General features: G+C 40.6%; 2 protein-coding genes across 7 annotated transcripts; one reads left to right on the forward strand and one right to left on the reverse strand.

Moving 5' to 3' along the window:
- The first annotated feature begins 2,728 nt into the window (after positions 1 to 2,728).
- On the forward strand, positions 2,729 to 10,572 carry fbxo32 (F-box protein 32). The gene is made up of 9 exons (XM_028580691.1): positions 2,729 to 3,025; positions 3,486 to 3,607; positions 3,957 to 4,006; positions 4,136 to 4,228; positions 6,804 to 6,897; positions 7,572 to 7,756; positions 8,231 to 8,413; positions 8,964 to 9,107; positions 9,256 to 10,572. The coding sequence occupies exons 1-9, from the start codon at positions 2,907 to 2,909 to the stop codon at positions 9,343 to 9,345; spliced, it is 1,080 nt and encodes a 359-aa protein (XP_028436492.1). The 5' UTR covers positions 2,729 to 2,906; the 3' UTR covers positions 9,346 to 10,572.
- Positions 10,573 to 12,406: 1,834 nt separating this feature from the next.
- prelid3a (PRELI domain containing 3A) lies at positions 12,407 to 17,730 on the reverse strand. Of its 6 annotated transcripts, none has more exons than XM_028580738.1 (7): positions 16,750 to 17,100; positions 16,140 to 16,308; positions 15,490 to 15,579; positions 15,255 to 15,325; positions 15,099 to 15,138; positions 14,245 to 14,319; positions 13,995 to 14,085 (listed from the first exon to the last, which is right to left on the reverse strand). In XM_028580738.1, exons 1-6 carry the CDS (start codon positions 16,779 to 16,781, stop codon positions 14,260 to 14,262), a joined length of 462 nt encoding a protein of 153 aa, XP_028436539.1. In that variant the 5' UTR covers positions 16,782 to 17,100; the 3' UTR covers positions 13,995 to 14,085; positions 14,245 to 14,259. The 6 variants fall into 6 exon arrangements, with proteins under 6 accessions (XP_028436535.1, XP_028436536.1, XP_028436537.1 ...); XM_028580737.1 differs by having other exon boundaries at positions 15,036 to 15,138; XM_028580734.1 differs by lacking the exons at positions 14,245 to 14,319; positions 16,750 to 17,100 and adding an exon at positions 17,672 to 17,730 and having other exon boundaries at positions 12,407 to 14,085; positions 15,036 to 15,138.
- Positions 17,731 to 17,925: the final 195 nt, after the last annotated feature.

The raw sequence follows: 17,925 nt of genomic DNA on the forward strand, positions 1-17,925 counted from the left end.
TACTTCTGTTTGTTACGCCATTTACTTTTAATTTCAAACAGGAAACGGAGTCTCGTGTTTGAAAGCCTGTGTTTGTTTGACCTATCCAGCAACCTAACCCAACTCGTTACGCGAAGGCACTCCCGTCATAATTTCTAAAATTAAAAATCAATTGCTGACATTAGGAGAAACTCATAAGAGGTAACATTAATATGACCATATGGTTTGTAATTGCTGATTGTACAGACGATTTATGAAGTCGTTATTATGAAGGAAAGTCTCACAAAGCCACATCACTAACACTAAACCATGCAAATCTCTGATTCAACATTGTTTGTGATTCACTGAAAGAACTAAACTGATACTCTTTTCAGCAGTAGGTCATAGCTTCCTTCTCAGTTAGTCAGCCACCAACTGACCAGACACTTGCAGGGACTTTCCATGTAATCCTGTAGTTTGGCCTAGTCTAGAAAAAGACATAATTAAATTTCAGGGACTCAAAACGTCATACACATCACTGTATACCCCCTTCACATAATTCACATAATAAGTTCACATAATAATAACTTGTATAGTCTCAAAGTTCCACTTTCTACACACCACTGGGCTCTGTGTGGTTATATGCATGGGGAACTGTTGAACTATTTCAGCGTGGCTCACTTCTGCAGTGACTGAAATTGTAAGTCATGATCAGTACATCTAGTCAGAGTACATCTGCTCAATGTGCTTTGACATATTCTCCTGTGACGTCTTGTTGACAGATTTTAAAATGCAGAGTGTGTGCAGAGCTTTGACCTCTCGCATATATCAGGGTGTTACATCAAAACCAGCAAGACACACAGCCCCAGATGCACCTGCTCCAAAAACCTCAGCAACACATGATCTGTAATGAACAGTGCAGTAATGTTTGAAATTTCAATGATTTCAATAACACTGAGATTGGTATGCACTTTTGCTGAGGGAGAACCACTTACCATACTTTATCGTTCTTTGTGAATGTCACAATAAGGCAACTAATTAAACAGAAGAACAGAAGGAATCAACAGAGCCATTGTCAAAAATAAGTTCACTTTATAGCACAAAATGGTAGTTTGTAACCACAATTGAAGAGCCTGCATTGCGTAAACCAGATTAGTTAACAAGCCTGGTTATGCTATACACACGATGTGTCCAACACAAGCACTGAATGAGGTGAAATACTGGCCTGTTGGTTCTTGGAAGAAGTGCACATTTGTTGTGCACCATGTGATGCTGCTGACAGGTTTTCCAGATTGTAACCGCTTATATTTCCAGAATGTGTCATGAATTATGAGGACCCACAAGGTAAGAGACAGGTGAGACATTAACAGCAATTCCTCAATTGATGCCTTTGCTATTATCCTTACTGTATGCTGATAAAAAAAAATCAAATACACAACACTTTGGTCTTTCCCGAAAGCCTCACAGATGAGTGTGCAAACATGTCTTGTGTTTAATTAAGCTGATAAGAGTTGACCCAGTGGCCTGGACAGACTTAGTTACATAATGTCTTTGATGACACCATCCAAAATAAACAAAATACCCTGATTCAGTCTTTACAGATCAGTTTTGGGATAATTGAAATAGAATGGTACGCACACACACACACACATGCACACACACACACACACACACACACACACACACACACACACACACACACACACACACACACACACACACACACACACACACACACACAATCCACAATCCACAATGCAACATGATACTCTGGAGGACAACTTGATCTATTTATAATACCAGGAGTGACTAAGAATCAGGGGACTTTGTAGCTACATTACTGTGAGGCTGGATTTTTCCTTTATATTTACAATAACATAAAGCCAGTACTGAAAAGCCTGGGCAAAACACTTCCTGAACAGTAATTACTTTTATCAACACCAATACATTAGCCATTAAAAACTGTAGTGCTACTATTGTTATAGTCCAGAGGTTTTCAAACTGTGGGGTTCCTGAATGGGGTCTGTAACAAAGTCAGAAGCAGGCTGCAGTTTGGTTTCACTATTATATCACATACTTGGATGAAGAGTGTATAGGGATGTAAGCAAATTGGCAATACCACAATATAAAAAAAGCTTTAAGGTTCTGCATAGACAATTCTACTTCTGTAAAAGGACATAGTATTACAGGGGCTTTTGCTCATTTTGGTTGTGGGACAGGTTACAAGGCAGGGCCTTTAATATGGTCCATAATAATGTATCATATTTTATAAGTTGGTCATATGTTTGGGTCAATGTCTCTACAACTACAAAAGACTCAAAACAACTACAGAGACACAAAACAACTACAAAAAGGCTAAAAACAACAACGACAGAGCGACACAAAATTAGTAGAGACACGATAATCGGTCCCTGACTTGTTAAATAAATGTAGTGAAGTAAGAAGCACAATAGTTCTCTCTGAAATGTGGCAGAGATGAAGTACAAACTATCAAAACTTGGTAACACTCAAGTAAATGTATGTATTTTCAAAGTGGTTAACCTACACAACAGTCTCCCAAGCCGTTTCACATTTAATACATGTATTAAATGCATCGGGGATGCATCTTATTAAAATCCTTCCAAATTAAGGTGTCCTCTGTCTCTACCTTTCCATGACATGACACAGTTGTGTTACCTCGGCTGTTCTCTCCAAGAGATTTTGCAACGCTCAAGTTGATAAACAAAGCCACGTGTTGCGGGGAAGTTTCCAAAGAGGGCGGAGCTCATGTATTTCCGGGTTCTGAGTTGAGGATATAAGAAGAGCTGCGCAATGACAACATTAGACCAGAAATACGTCCCGAACACATCGCTTTCACGAAGGGATACACATTAACTCAAACAGGGACTGTTTCCTGCTATTATTATTATTTTTTTAGATTTATTTTAACTCGACGTCATCGAACCAGGATGCCTTTCCTCGGACAGGACTGGAGGTCGCCGGGTCAGAGTTGGGTTAAAACCGAGAAGGGGTGGAAAAAGACCACAGCAGACGAGAAAAACAACAACAACAACGTCTCCGTGGAGAGGTTGGTCATAAAAACAAGTCCTGACAAATGTCGCTGTCTGCATCAGCAACAGTTTGCGCAACTCTTAAATGCGCCATCATTAGTAGTGAGAGGAAGATGGGGGTGAGGGGAGGGGGGAGATATTTTAAAGAAAGTCCAAGCAGCATTATGAACAAAGGCAGAGTGGTGGACACATAGAAGGCCTAACACCTTCATGTCTTTTTCCCCCCATCTTATTAATCTCTTTTTTTTTTTTTTTTTTTTCTGAGGCCATATGTTCCTTTTCCAGGCTAATCACTGAGCTATTAATAAGTTCACAACAAGCCAGGGGATTAACAAACGTCTGTTGAGTCTGTCCACTTTCCAAAATGCCCACACACTAACACGAAAAGCTTGTTGTGATGAGTATGCCCTCTGTCCTGAAAAAGAAAAAGAAATTGTAACGTGGTGGCTTAATGAAATATGTGTGGTGTTTTTCCAGCTTCTGCAAAGCCGAGAAGGAGGAGTGTTTCAACAAGGAGAACCTGCTGCTCTCTCTTAGCTTCGACATGTCTGCCAAGAAGAGGAAAAAAGACCAAATGAACAACAACACCAAGGTCCCCTGTGAGTCAAACATGAAAGGGGCCACACAGTGCAAAGGATAATATTTTGTAATTTAATGTGTGTGGTTATAAATCGCATAATAAAATCCCAAAGTTAACTTCCAGACCAAAAGTATTGACAGGAGAGGGTTGTGAGGATGTTATGCAATGTTCATGAGGGGAACACTTCCCTGATAATACTGTTTTATGATTAATTTTCCATCATTTATAAACTATTTCAAGAACTATACTGACTTTGAAATTGCTTACTTATTGATGCTGTGTTTGTGTGAGTGTTTGCATTTGTCAGAATGCTTCTAAGCTGCTTAATGAGGGCAGGCCACTAATATAAACATTCTGCTTTCTCACAGATTTCCACAGGGAAAACTGGATTTATGTTCATAAAGGAAGCACCAAGGAGGTAACCAACCAACTCATTCACTTTCCCATCAACTTTTCATATCAACATTGCTAATGTAAACATGCTGAGGAAACCTAGTACTCCTGCCGAGGAGCTCAATCTAATACCCTGATAATTGAATTTCCCCAGCGCCACGGATATTGTACACTGGGAGAGGCCTTCAACCGCTTGGATTTCTGCAGTGCCATCAAGGACACAAGGAGATTTAATTATGTCGTCAGAGTGAGTCCTCCTCTCTTTCTTTTTCTTCCAGTTTCTTCTGTCCCTTGTGTTAATAGGTCATGTTTTGTCAGTGGCAGAGAAGAGGTTAAGGTTAAGCGGGGGTGTTTGCTTCTGCCTGGCTCTTATCAATGCTCTGCAGACAGAGCTCTCTCAGTGGTGAAGGTACCAACCCAGGGAGTGTATGTGTGTATGTGACATAGCATGACCTTTTAGCTGTAAAGCCATTTGGCATCCCTAAATTGAATCAACCCAATGCTTTCATTTAAAAATCCAATTCCTGTTTGCTAACCAGTGCAGTTTATTCACTTCAAGCATTTTATATGACTCTGAATTCGAAGTGTACACCTGATGCACTACGTTTCCATAGTACACACACTTGGGATGCCAATAGGCTTTGTGAAAAATGTCCACTAGAAGTAGGATGTGACATCGTCAACCTTCATTATATCATTATCAATAATGTCATTGCATTATGGGATATCAATAGAGAATCCCTTAGTTGAATTTGGAGCTTTTCCCCTCCACGTCAAAGTGTCATCACACTGAACCAAACACCAGCTCTCCCACATGTGCTCCCATGTGAGCTGGATGCATGGGGTGTTCTCCTGTGCCGGGTTGGGCGGGGTGGGGGCTAAGGGCGGGCGACAGCTGTGCGGTGAGGTGCAACCACTCGACAGGGGTTTATGAAACCAGACCCGGCAGTTGCCAGGGGATACACACACACACACACACACACACACACACACACACACACACACACACACACCCCCCTCTGGCCTCCTCCTTTTGCGTTAATCCTGCTTTCTTTTATGTCTCTCTCTCTTTACCAAACCTATGCCTCAATTTTCTGTTGAGCTTCCTCGTTCCTGTTTTAAGTGCCAGCCTAATGAATGTGATGGGATGTACCAATTGCTGCTTGACCAGGAGGAGACATACTGATTTTCCATTTTGGCCGGACAGTAACATTGCAGAGGATCATGTTTTATGACTTTTTTTTTTTTTTTTTTTTTTTTTTTTTTTTCTACACAGTCATAAACACAAGTGTAGGGTAGATATATCCAAAATATAAAATAATTCATGGTTCCACAAGTGATCTAAGTTTCTAATCTCTTCACACAGAACTTTCAACAGAAAGTTTGACATTTGTCTCTGAAGTTTTGAATTGACCTTTTAGTGCAGGTTTCAGCTAACTAGTGCAGTGCAGTGTGGTAAGCCCAAAAAACAATATCGCTGTGTAACCCTAGCATCTAGTCTGGACACGGTGTCCTAGGTCACTGCTCTTCACTGGTTGTGTCTGATGGCATTTGCGGGTTCATTTAACTCCGTCTCCGTTACACGGATCGGGTTCTTCCACAAAGAGACAACAAGAGGTCCTCTCTTTTCTCAAAGCAGACAAATGGAGGCTATTTCAAGGAGACAGAAACCTTAAAATGAACGTGTTTTAGCAGAGCCATTATAAAATAACAAGAAGATGCAGTGCTTCTGATACTGTTGGTGTGTTTCTGGAAAACTATTGAGCCGCGCACCAAACTGTGAAGTGCAGTTTAGCGAACAGTAGGAGCTAAAAGTAGATATGGAAACGCACATTGTTCTGCGCCGCTGCTCTACAAAGAGAGGAGTACTTGATGAGCTGCTAAAAGAAGAAAGGCATTGGATTAGGTTTTAGGAATGGAGCTGAAAAAAAAATGTAAAAGGGGAGCCAGAAGGAAGCAAAGAAGCTTAAAATTGGTAAAAACACAGGCACGAAGGGTGAGGATGTAGCAGAAGTAATTTAGTTTAAAGTTGGGTACTATTAAAACCCCCAAACTCATCTACTTTTCATTTAGGATTTGGCTGAATGCTTACTTCCAGTAGGCCCAATTTGTAGTAATGAACCTGCATCTTTTTGTTAACCAGTTTTATGAGCTTAGATTTATGCAGTGAGGAATGTTTGTGCTGTCTTCTTTTTATGCCTCCCATAACTTACTATCACGAGCATCCCCTCCAGTTTACCAGAACGCTCCCAACAATATGTTGACGTTGGAATGATGACCAAGGTCATATGCTCCGCTCAGAATTGAGCAAGGGGGAACTTAAGTTTCTCCATGATGTCACAGACATGCCACCTTGGAACCCACTGTTTGTCCGCTAGCCAATGGCAACAACTGCACACACACACCCACACACACACTCATGGACGCATGCACAAGTGCAGACACACTCTGTCAAATGATTCAGACAATTCACATGACCGGAGGGTCAGGAGTCAAATGATTATACGCTTGTTTGCAAAGGCTGATGATGATGACAGCACGGGCTGTTATCCAACACCTTTCCAGTAACCTCTTTCCAAAAAGAGACTCTGATCAAGAGTAATCAGAGCCAAACATGCTGTTATGTGGTTGTTGGATCCGTTGAGAGTAATGACCGGTCGGAGCGGCTCCAAATTTGTTCTGGACAGCATTTATTGTTAGGATTGCAAGTGCCTTTTCTAAGAATGCAGCATAACAAACAAAGTATCGAGGCAGTGGAACAGAGAGTCTCAGCAGCTGACAGGATGAAATTTATGTTGTGTTTCTTTCTTTCTCTGCTCTAGCTCCTGGAGCTTATCGCCAAGTCCCAGCTCCCCTCGCTCAGCGGAGTGGCGCAGAAAAACTACATGAATATTCTGGAGAGAGTGGTACAGAAAGGTGAGCCCTGTCGCTCTTCTCCCATTCTTTTAAATTCATACTCAACTAGTTTGCCTCTCAGTTTCTCTCCACGGGTTGATTTTCTTTTTTTTTTTTTTGCTACACACTCATACGTACATCTTCCATGCACAACAATACACAAACTTACAAATTGCCCCTCATTCAGTCGATTTCATTTTCTTCATTGTTGGATCAAATGTTAAGTAGACTCCTCGTCTTTCTGATAGACTTAAATTCATACGAATGAGGCCTTCCTGCTCTGTTTGCAGCAGTAGGTGAGGAAATGAGCCCTAACGACCTGTAAAGAAGGCAGAGGAGTGAATTGAGTGCTTTTAATGGCACAGTGAAAAACCCTGACGGTCACCAGACTCCTCAGCAAGCCTCAGTGTAAACTAAATGTTCCCTCTGCTAAACAGAGCTTCAGGTTGTTTAGGTGGCGTTCTGAAACCTGTTGGCCAGATATTATAAACGTCGCAGGCGAAGAGTACAGCTGCTCCAAAACATTTGCTTTAATAATGTGCCTTTCGATGACTCACAATACATACTTCACTTTTTAGCTGTTTGCATGGGAGCTGCTAATTTATCTGTAATACCCAGGCTTTAAAACCTCACTTATTAGTCACGATTGGCGTAATAAATTGAGGTAAATGAATCTCTTTTGATTTCCTCCATAGTTCTGGATGACCAGCAGAATGTTCGCCCCATCAAAGAGCTGCTGCAGACGCTCTATGTCTCCCTGTGTGGTCTGGTTCAGGACATGGGCAAGTCTGTCCTGGTGGGGAACATCAACACCTGGCTGCACCGCATGGAGAACATCCTGCAGTGGCAGCAGCAGCTAGACAACATCCAGATCAACAGGGTAAGCATCTGCCCAAAATACAGGGCTAGGAGCCTGATTCACCAAAGTTCTCTGCACAATTAATTGTAATTTTATCGCAATATGGACTAGTGCAATATCCCAATAGCAAGGGGCGCAACTATTGTTAAAGGCAAAATGTGTGTCAAACAATTCTTAATTCGGATGGTGCTGCCTACAACGGCATGTCCCGGCCTACAAATGCTATCCTATAGACTAAAGACAAAATCTTTGTTTGGTACAGATCCTCGCAAAAATCCCACTATAATCCTTTTTTCATTTTTAAAAATTTAAAATTTTATGAATGAAATGATCATTCCCTCCAAAATCGCAATATCAGTCAAAATAATCGCAATTAGATATTTTCCTCATATCGTGCAGCCCTACTTATGATCGAACATTTTGCCTTTTGGCCTAAATGCAAATGTCCTCCTACTGTATATTCACAACTTTCCTTATGCCTCCTGTTTTCTCCAGCCCACATCTACAGGCATGACCCTGACCGACCTGCCTGTCAGTCTCCAGTTGAACATCATGCAGCGTCTGACGGATGGCAAGGACCTGGTCAGCCTGGGCCAGGTGTGCCCCGAGCTGGGGGGCCTCACTGAGGACCGGCTGCTGTGGAAGAGACTCTGCCAGTACCACTTCACAGACAGACAGGCATGTAGAAATGAATGGATGATCCCTAAATGCGTATAAAATGAGATTGATGCCCTCTTCCTTGCCCTTTACACACATTTGCATACATGGCATGTTGCCAGTGTTCCTTGTTGTCTTCACAATAACAAGGTTACATACTTGAGACCCTAGACAAATAAGACGACAGAGCTGTCTTTTCGACATACACGTCATTAAAATCATTCTACGAGAAGTTCAAGCATCTTTGATAAACGAGACTTGCTACTGGAAAATAGTAGACCTTAGTGTGCATACTGACACTACAGTAACCTAGCACCATGCTCAAAAGCATGCACTTGATAAGCGAGACGTTCTCAGGCGTTAAAAGTAGGTTACAGTGAAGCTTTCCTACAGGTTGGAGTGGTTTTAGATTTAGTTGTCCTATCTATTAATGCTCCATCTTTTACTCTGTGTGTAGTAGCAAATTGGGATACAAAAGAAATTCTCAAGAACGTTGACATTTAAAGTAGATATTTCAAAGTATTTTTCTCTCCCCGGGCCCTGTCTTAAAGTCAGTTTACCTCTTCTTTAGATCCGGAAGCGCCTGATGGTGTCAGACAAAGGGCAGCTGGAGTGGAAGAAGATGTACTTTAAGCTGAGTCGCTGCTATCCTCACAGAGAGCAGTACAGTGACACCCTGCACTTCTGCACACACTGCCACATCCTTTTCTGGAAGGTAGTATTTATTTTATTTTTTTATTTTTTCTTCTCCTGTGCACTTGATCAAAGTGGCTAAGAAACTCAAATGTCACTATTGGTAAAGCTAAAACGGAAAATAAACCATTTAATATTGATTGTTGTGTGTCTTTGGTTTCTTTTCTCAGGACACAAACCATCCCTGCACAGCCAACAACCCAGACAGCTGCACCATGTCCCTCTACCCTCAAGACTTTATTAACCTTTTCAACTTCTGATCCCCCCCCTCTAATCCACATGAACTGACTGTACATACTGTAAATAGAAATGTACAACATTGTTTTTGTTTAATGGCACAATCAATTCCTGGATGTGTTTTTAGTTGAGGTGTGACAGGAGGGGGTTCAGGCAGTGGGACATTATGCAATCGAGTTTCTTTTGAAACGGTACGGAGACCTCTGGGAGAATTCAGTTGAAAGCAAGTGAATGTGACGGAGAGGAAAAGAGATGTAGCAGTCAGTCGGCCCGTGGGTGAAGGAGTGGCGGATAAAGGCAACACTCAGCTGTCAAGAGTTTAGTCTTAGATCAGTTTTTTTTTTTTTTTTTTTTTTTTTTTGGAAGTACACCTCCAAAGTAAACAGTAAACCTGTTGACCTCAGATGTGTGCACTTGTTTTTCCCAATTTGGTTACGTTTTATTTTTGGTTTTCAACCCTTTTATTTTTTTTTAATTCAAACCTGTTTGAAATTGTGATTTGTTATTTTATATTACAAAGCCTGCTCACATGGGGGAGATGCCACGTGTTGACGTTCAGATCCAATAATATCCTGTGCACTGGGACGGAGAGATGGAAATCTCGAGTTGCTGCAGAGATAATGAATGTAAGCAAGGGAGTCAAAATTGATCAGTAGACTGAGTGATGATTCCATATGTTGACACACCACAGTGTGTTTTCTATTTTCTTTTGTTTTTCACTTTTATAAAGATTTGATATGTCTTTTTATTGTTGTTATTATTGTGTGTTGTTTTCTGCTGTGGCTGCTCTAGCAACAGCACGGGAGTGCAGTATTACCAAAGATTGTAATCAAAGTCCGTATAAAGATGGCATGTGCCTTATCACGAAACTTGAAACCGGTACAGCTAAATCCTCATTTGCAATGTTTTCAGATCCTGATGCTGTTATTATCCTCAACAAATGTCTCCTTTACAGAAGAGTGGTATTTAAGATCTGATGCTCTGATACCAAAGTTGACGGTCTTGTTGAAACACCTTGTTTTCTTTCTGTAGCCTCCTGCATGATTTTTTTATTTTTTATTTTTTAAACACCCAGCTGATTGTGTTTACTTATTTATTAAGATTCTGGCAAGGAATGGAAATATTTGTATAAAGGTGCAATTTGACCCAGACTGTCCTCTATTACTGCTCAGACAGTGAGGAATGATGTACATGCTATGCAATGCATTCTGTTTATGTTCTGTTGAATAAATAAAAGAAAATAAATCTTCCCTCCACCATCTGTTTTTATGTAGTCATCCCATCTTAAGCACACACTGAAGCATTATGTAGGACAATTGTTGGTGAGTAAGAAGCCAGGCTCTGGCCGACGGCAAAATTGTGCTCTCTATTGGACAAATGCTGAACTGCAAGGTAGTGGTTAAAATAAATCCGAAATCTTGGTATGGGTACTGTTTGTACTCAGGACATCCTTACAACAACTATCTCTATGAGAGATGATGTTTTCTCTGCCTCAGTTTCCATCTCTCTTCATACTCGAGTGTTCTTTTCTGGAGCAGAGAAGTGGAACGTTGCTTAGACGATGAAACACTAAGCTGAGGCTCTAATAAAAAACAAATTGCATTCCCCTACCACTCGTAATCACTATCTTCAAATGCAAGTGGACCTCTCCAGTAATACCTCTGGTGCATTAGTGTTAATTAGGCAGCAGTATAATAACACTAGGTTGATAAACAATGACCTTTTTGATCAACAACACTATGTTCTAGGCCAGTGGTTCCCAACCGGGGGTCCGGGCACCCCTCAGGGGGGCAGCAAAGATAACAGGAGTCTTTTTCTGGTTTGAGGTTGAGGTAAAAAAAAATGTTTGCACATGTTAAATTATGATAATACTGCTACAGCTCTGTGTCTGTCCCTCTACTTCGGTTTCACTCACCTCTGAGTCTGACTTAATGTCCCGCCCACAACACTATCGGACTATCTTTTACTGTGTATTATGTTGAAAGTTTCTAATTTATTAAATAATTGCAAAAAGCATCTAAACAAAGTTTTATGTTGGAGCTTGTAACATTCCAAAATCTTAAAGGACAAATCCGGCGCAAAACGAACCTAGGGGTTAATAACAGATGTGTACCCACCCGATTGATGTTTTCATGCTAATCGAATGTGTTTGTAGCTTGAAACAAGCTAGCGCGGACCGCTGATTAGCTGACAACGCTAGTATTCGGGGCACAGGGAAAGTAAAAACGAATCGCTATTTAGCTATACCACTAAAAAGGCTCAAAATATCACCACACTTCAACGGTAGGATAATGAGGGTTCCTACATGTTAACCGAAGCATTGAGAACATTGTAAGTGTATAGACAGTTTATTAAAAAGTTTAGAAAAAGTTTAGAAAGACAGTAGCTCCCAAGACGGCGGCCGCCTCTATACGAGTACATGACTGTCTTTATAATCTATCTTTTTAATAAACTGTCTGTACACTTACAAAGTTCTTAATGCTTCGGTTAACATTTAGGGACCCTCATTATGCTACCGTTGGAGTGTGGTGATATTTTGAGCCTTTTTAGTGGTATAAATAGCAATTCGTTTTTACTTTCCCTGTGCCCCGAATACTAGCGTTGGAAGCTAATCAGCGGTCCCGCTAGCTTGTTTCAAGCTACAAACATATTCAATTAGCATGAAAACATGTCCCAGAGAACGATCGGGTGGGTACACATTGAGCCGGAATTGTCCTTTAAGGCAACACTATGTAACTTTTCCCACTTCGGTCCCCCTACAGGTTGTCTCATTGGAACTACAGCTCATGCTAAAAGTTACATAGTGTTGCTTTAATTTTGACTTAAATATTTTCATTTTCACTGTAAATGCATATTGGTTCCAAATATCGTTTAAGGATTTCATTAACTACTAATAATTGGTATCAGTATCGGCCTTGAAAACGAGTATCGGTCGAGCCAGCTTCAGAAAGTCATTTTCTCAAACAATTCTTTTAATTTTCAATAGGAGAACAGTTGAAGTTAAAACAAAATGTAAAAAGCAAATGGAACATGTTTTTCTGCATGACATTCAGACAATATAAACAATGTAATAATTGACTGCTTGTTACACAATGTTTTTTTAAATAAATAATACTTCTACAAATATGTAAATATTATTCATTTTAACAAAGAAATATGATTTAGCACATACGTCATTGTAATTGTGTGCATCTTCCTCTGCAGTGTTGCACACACAGTAGAGCCCTGCTCCTCAGGGTGTGTAGGTAGCTTTTACAGAGAAGTCCAACATTTGGTAGCATCGTGTGCGTGATTTGCAAAGGCATGAATAATACAGCTGCCAAAGCAATAATACACAGGTATCATTTAAGGCCATTTAAAAAAAAGAATCCTGCCCACAGATTTTTTTACTATACTGGTCACAAAATCTAAACATACATCTTCCTCTTTAACACTTTGAGGGCTAAGAGCATTTTCACATATCTACATAAGTTGACCTTTTTTAGGGTATTTGCATATACCTGATCCCCACGTGTTTCATATCAAAATGTTCAGAACAAACTCAGCTTTCCGTATAGTGATGCCTAAATTTTTTCTAGAGCAATGTGTAAAGAGATAATTTGGCGCTAAAGCTGGAACGTTAATGTTGGCTTTTTGAAAGTCCTCAAAACTATTTTGAAAACAAACCTTAAGTTATGATGTGTTTTACAAGTTGTTTCAGTGCTTAAAATGAATTGACCAAAGTCTTAGGTTATATATAATTAAAATAGTAAATAAATGTCTGAAATGAAATTTTGTAATATTGCTTTTTGAGTAGGAGTTTTGTCAAACATTGTTTGGACGCGCCAGTGCGTCTTTCATCCTCAGAGGGTTAACCCAGCTACAAATCGGCTGGTTTAAGGCAGTAATGCCCAGAATGTGTACATCAAAAAGGAGCCCCTGTATTGTTGCCTTGACAGCAGAAAAAGAAGGCAATATGTCAACGGTACATTCCCATCTTTTTTTTCTGACATAAACAATATCATTTCTTTTAATTCTTTCTATCTAAAGCTGCATTAGCAAATGTATAGGCCACTACTACAGATTTTTCTTTAATTACCCGCCTCCCCTTCTTTTTTTACGACTATCATGCAAACGTATCATCAACAGTTTGTGCCTTTTGAAACACATAAGCACCAGTAAAAAACTTTCAAATCTAAACTCCTGCAATAGGAGTCTCCCGTGTTTGACATTACAGAAGAATTACATCAGTTCAAATAAAAGTTATGAAGTTTGTTGCATATTGTTATTGTGCCATACCTTGCCTTCTAACAATGTGTGTACCTTCTGCATTCCTCCTCCTCTGCATCTCTTCCACAGTATGCTAAGCTATGACATGAGAGCAACGGAAATGTGGGGTAGTGATATTATACTTCCAACCAGTGAAGTCTCATGATGTTGACAGCAGCACCCTTACATTTTAGACCTTCAGTTTATTTAGCAGTACAGCTTGTTTAACACATGGAGGGAAAAATGTCCTTTTCACCTCACTTGCCTCGATTAGAATAGCTGTTAATGGGTTTTAAAGTACTGAGTTAGCACTGAGCCACACCTACTAGACTTGGAACCACAACCCTTAAATCCAGCTCTATAACCATTCAGCTTTGGCAACATTTCACTGTCTGTCTGAGCTTCCAGTGCATGGCGTATAAATACCAACTGCAGAGGATCCCGAGACGCTGAGAATCCCCCGGTGGTGTATGAGGTGTAGCGGGGAAAGCAGTTGTCACTGTAGAACTGCAGTCCTGTGTATGCAAACAAATGAGCACTGAGCATCATGTGCCACGTGCATACACACATGGAAGACTTTTGATTTTTGTAGTTTTGAGAGAGAACAAAAGAGTGTATGTATAATGATCTGGTGAGACTGAAGGTTGCAAAGGAAAAATAAGGAGAAGAGTTACCAGAGTTAGTAAATGTCACAGAGGTATGTTCTCGCTTTCAGAGTTCTGAATAATCCACTCAATAGCATCCCAACCCTACAGATCCACACAGAAGAGAAGATTAAAGAGGAGAAGAAAAAGTCATACACAGTGATAGACAGCGCTGGAAATAGTAACTTTTGACTGAAGGTCCAGGGAACTCGCCCTGTAACTGCAAAGACAGTGAAGTCCCAGTTAGAAGGCATGCAAAGCAATGTGTTTATAACATGCATCGAAGTTTAGACTACATGCAAAAGATACAAAAAACATATAAGTATAAATGTACTGATTTGTATTACCAGGGTTGTTCCTGCATTTTTGGCACCCCCAAAGAGGTTATAGCCAGCCCAAAAGGGAAATCAGTGCCAAAATGAGAAGAATTGAGAGAAAAAATAACAATTCAAATCTTCTTTGACTGTGTTTAATAGCAATTTACCAAACAACAGTTGAAAAAGCAGAACATAAACTTAAATAGGAGTGCTGATATCAGTTTTACCGTCCAGAGTCTGGCTCTGTTGGACTCTGGTATTTAAATATTAATATTACTTTTTTAAGCAGTTTTGTTGATTGGGGTTTCACTTACTCAGGTGGAATCAACGTTTTTGTTTATCAAATTATCAGAAATAACAGGCAAATGCGTATCGATTTCTGTCAAATAAGGTAACACAGACTCATTGCTTTTACTGTACGCGGACAGATCATGCTTACTGTTGTGCATAGTCGTCCCCCCCCCCCTAAAAGGCCCATTCTGAGACAGGAAAAACCCTGGTTACCTTCCTGGCGTTAGCTGACATTCTCCTAGCCATCATCCCCTCCAGGTAACTGCTTAGACTCACTCCCTTGACTGTGATGATGGCCTCCTGGGTCAGGACGGTACTAAGGAGGGAGGGGGACAGAATGTGATTACTGTAAGACATTAACAAATAGAATAACACACTTACCTGTACCCAGAGATGTTTCCAGAAATGAAATAAAGTTGAACAAATACTTACACCTCGGGGTTGTCTGGGTGCGGTCTGTAAAGAAGCCTCTCATCCACTGAAATCAGGTTGGTGAGAGTAATCTGGAAGATAAAATACATTTTTAATTTCCTTATTTATGGAATACTATGAGGCAAACACAGTGCAAGCCATTGATTTGGAAATAACAATTTCTATTATAATGTACCATGGTATTTCCTGTAAATTAGGTTTATGTTGGCAGTTGATGGACTCAGTATTAACTTACATTTGTTGAGCACAGCTCCATCTTTTTCTCCTCTGGGTCCACTATGGAGTGTTCCTTCACATACGTCTGCGTATGGTTGGTTCCCAGTATCTATACACACACACACACACACACACAATAATACACATTGAGTACAATAAAATCATTCAAAATATCACTTGCCTTGTGTATGCACGTGCCACAACTTTTAATTTAATTTATTAATTTAATTTATACTGTTTATTGATCCCCAGTGGGGAAATTACAATTTACACTCAGTTTGTTAGAAATCACTACACACAGGCCTGAAATAATACAGGACACATTTTGAATTTTTGCTCTGAAGACCTTGATGGCACGGCTGCTGAACGACCCATTCTAGAAGCTGTGGTTTGTTTCTACAGTGCGGTACTGTCGGTGGGGAATGGACAGAATATACAGTCTATGGGACAGAGTCAAACGGTTGTAAATTACTTCAGATGAATAACAATACATTAGCTGTCCAGACCCCTGCAGGTCTCTGAACACCCAGTCAAGGATTCTGTGTCTTAGTGTTCTCCATGTATGCACCTCACCTGTCTGCCTCTGACTGTGTATTCTTCTATATTTCTATACATCTCAATGTGTGTGTGTGTGTGTGTGTGTGTGTGTGTGTGTGTGTGATGACTTACCGCTCGCACAATGCCCGGGAGGCCCCACTCTGTGCTGAGGAGTCTGTGGCTGTGCAGGCGTCCCTGTGTATCCAGGCTGCGGTCCAGAACATCCACCCCGACCACATTAGTGTTCATGGGGTTTGGGTACTTCCTCATGGCAGCCTTAATTACCGTCTCCCATGGGTAACTGCACACAAAACATCCACATATTCAATTTTACTACTGGCTAAAACATGCTGGGCATCTTTTTGATAAACTGACTTAACTGACAGAGTGTATGGAACTATGTTTTATGATCTCCTTATTAAGTCAAGTGTGCAGGGTTATTGCAGAAAGTGATCAAAAACCTTCCCTAATGTGCTTCTCTGGGACAACACTGTGACTGGAGAGGCTATGGTTGCGGCTGACTCCTGATGTTAAAGACTCATAGTGATCACCATCACCATGGGCTATAATATAGAGCAGGTGGAATTTACCGACCAGAATCATAAAGTCGCGAGCTTCAGAGTTCTGTTAAATTCAGATTTTAAACTAGTAATTGGAGTTGAAGGTCCCATCAACCTAGCCCTATATGACAGACCAGTTCATTCTGCTTTAGGAATGTCCTAAACAATAACCGATGACCAACCTGAAAACATGTTCCGTGCTCCAAATTTTCATTTTTCAAAAGACAAGTCTTGACCTTAGCGCTGAGAATCCCTTCCGTGATCGGAAACTACATTTCACCGGACCATTTTCATATGAGGAACTGGCTCCAGTAATCAGATAGTAACGTTACAGGGCCTATGATGGAAGCTCACGACCATCAATGAAGTGAGTCCGGAGAGCGCATCTCTGCTTTTCTTCGCATATCAACCTTGCGTAAAGACTGCGCAATATGCTCTTCTGATCCCCCAGTCACAGGAAAAACAGGTAATTCAGAGATTCGAACAGACAGCTCGTACAGTAGAGGACAAGAGAGACGCCGGCTGGTGCAACAGCGGGGAATGTCAAGCCAGACAAAGTGAGAAAGCCTACAGGGGTATTGTCAAAGATTTCAAAATAAAACCATTCACCTGTCACGATTGGAACTTTTGTTTAACCGACATCATCCTCAGCCTTTGAAATATCTGATAAAGATATACAGCCTATGGTTTTAGAAACGTTATACAGTTTGAGGTAATTAAAAAGGATGTTAGACGAGGCCTTTTCTTTGTAACACAACAAGTTTGTAGGCCTACAGGCTAGTTTAGGCCACCCTTTTGAACAGCTGGGGATCAAAATACTTTAATAGCCTACTACCTATTATCTTAATAACCAACTCCTAAACTCATAAACATTTTTGCTGGGTGAGTCATTCAATAGCCTACGCTTTATTAGGCATATATGCATATATCCATTACCCACTTCTATCATTAGACCTTAATGCACTATATGGTGCTATTCTCTTGGATTTATTTTACAGCGATGCTGACTCACTTTTAATGTGTTATGTCCACCAAGAACTTGTATGTACAATTGTTATTTTTGTCCAATTAGGCGACACAAGACCAAAGCGTTTCCTGCCTTACTCTGGTTGTGACTGGCTGACTTGACGAAGCTGATATGTAGCCTTGCTGCTGCTGCATCCGCCTCCATTTGTGCGCATGCGCCTAGCATCTTTCCATCATCCCGGTCAAGTGGCACCAAAAGAGCAAAGCTGTATCAAGCTAGACACAGGCAGCAAGAAGCAAGCAGGAAATATAGTGACATCGCTTTCAAGCAAAAGGATTTGGTTTGGAGACTAAAAGAAGAATCACTAGGGGCCAGTTGTTCAAAACATTTA

The sequence above is a fragment of the Perca flavescens genome, chromosome 6 (assembly GCF_004354835.1).
Source record: "Perca flavescens isolate YP-PL-M2 chromosome 6, PFLA_1.0, whole genome shotgun sequence".
Classification (NCBI taxonomy): domain Eukaryota; kingdom Metazoa; phylum Chordata; class Actinopteri; order Perciformes; family Percidae; genus Perca; species Perca flavescens.

Bases quoted from the DNA above. Each gene is read 5' to 3' on its own strand.
- fbxo32 (XM_028580691.1), top strand. From the start codon at position 2,907: ATGCCTTTCCTCGGACAGGACTGGAGGTCGCCGGGTCAGAGTTGGGTT. The intron at 3,026-3,485 runs GTTGGTCATAAA...GTGTTTTTCCAG, and splicing joins AACAACGTCTCCGTGGAGAG to CTTCTGCAAAGCCGAGAAGG. The intron at 4,229-6,803 runs GTGAGTCCTCCT...TCTCTGCTCTAG, and splicing joins GATTTAATTATGTCGTCAGA to CTCCTGGAGCTTATCGCCAA.
- prelid3a (XM_028580733.1), bottom strand. From the start codon at position 16,781: ATGAAAATTTGGAGCACGGAACATGTTTTCAG. The intron at 16,309-16,749 runs GTTGGTCATCGG...TTTTGTGTGCAG, and splicing joins AGCACGGAACATGTTTTCAG to TTACCCATGGGAGACGGTAA. The intron at 14,086-15,035 runs GTAACCAGGGTT...TTGCATACACAG, and splicing joins TGTCAGCTAACGCCAGGAAG to GACTGCAGTTCTACAGTGAC.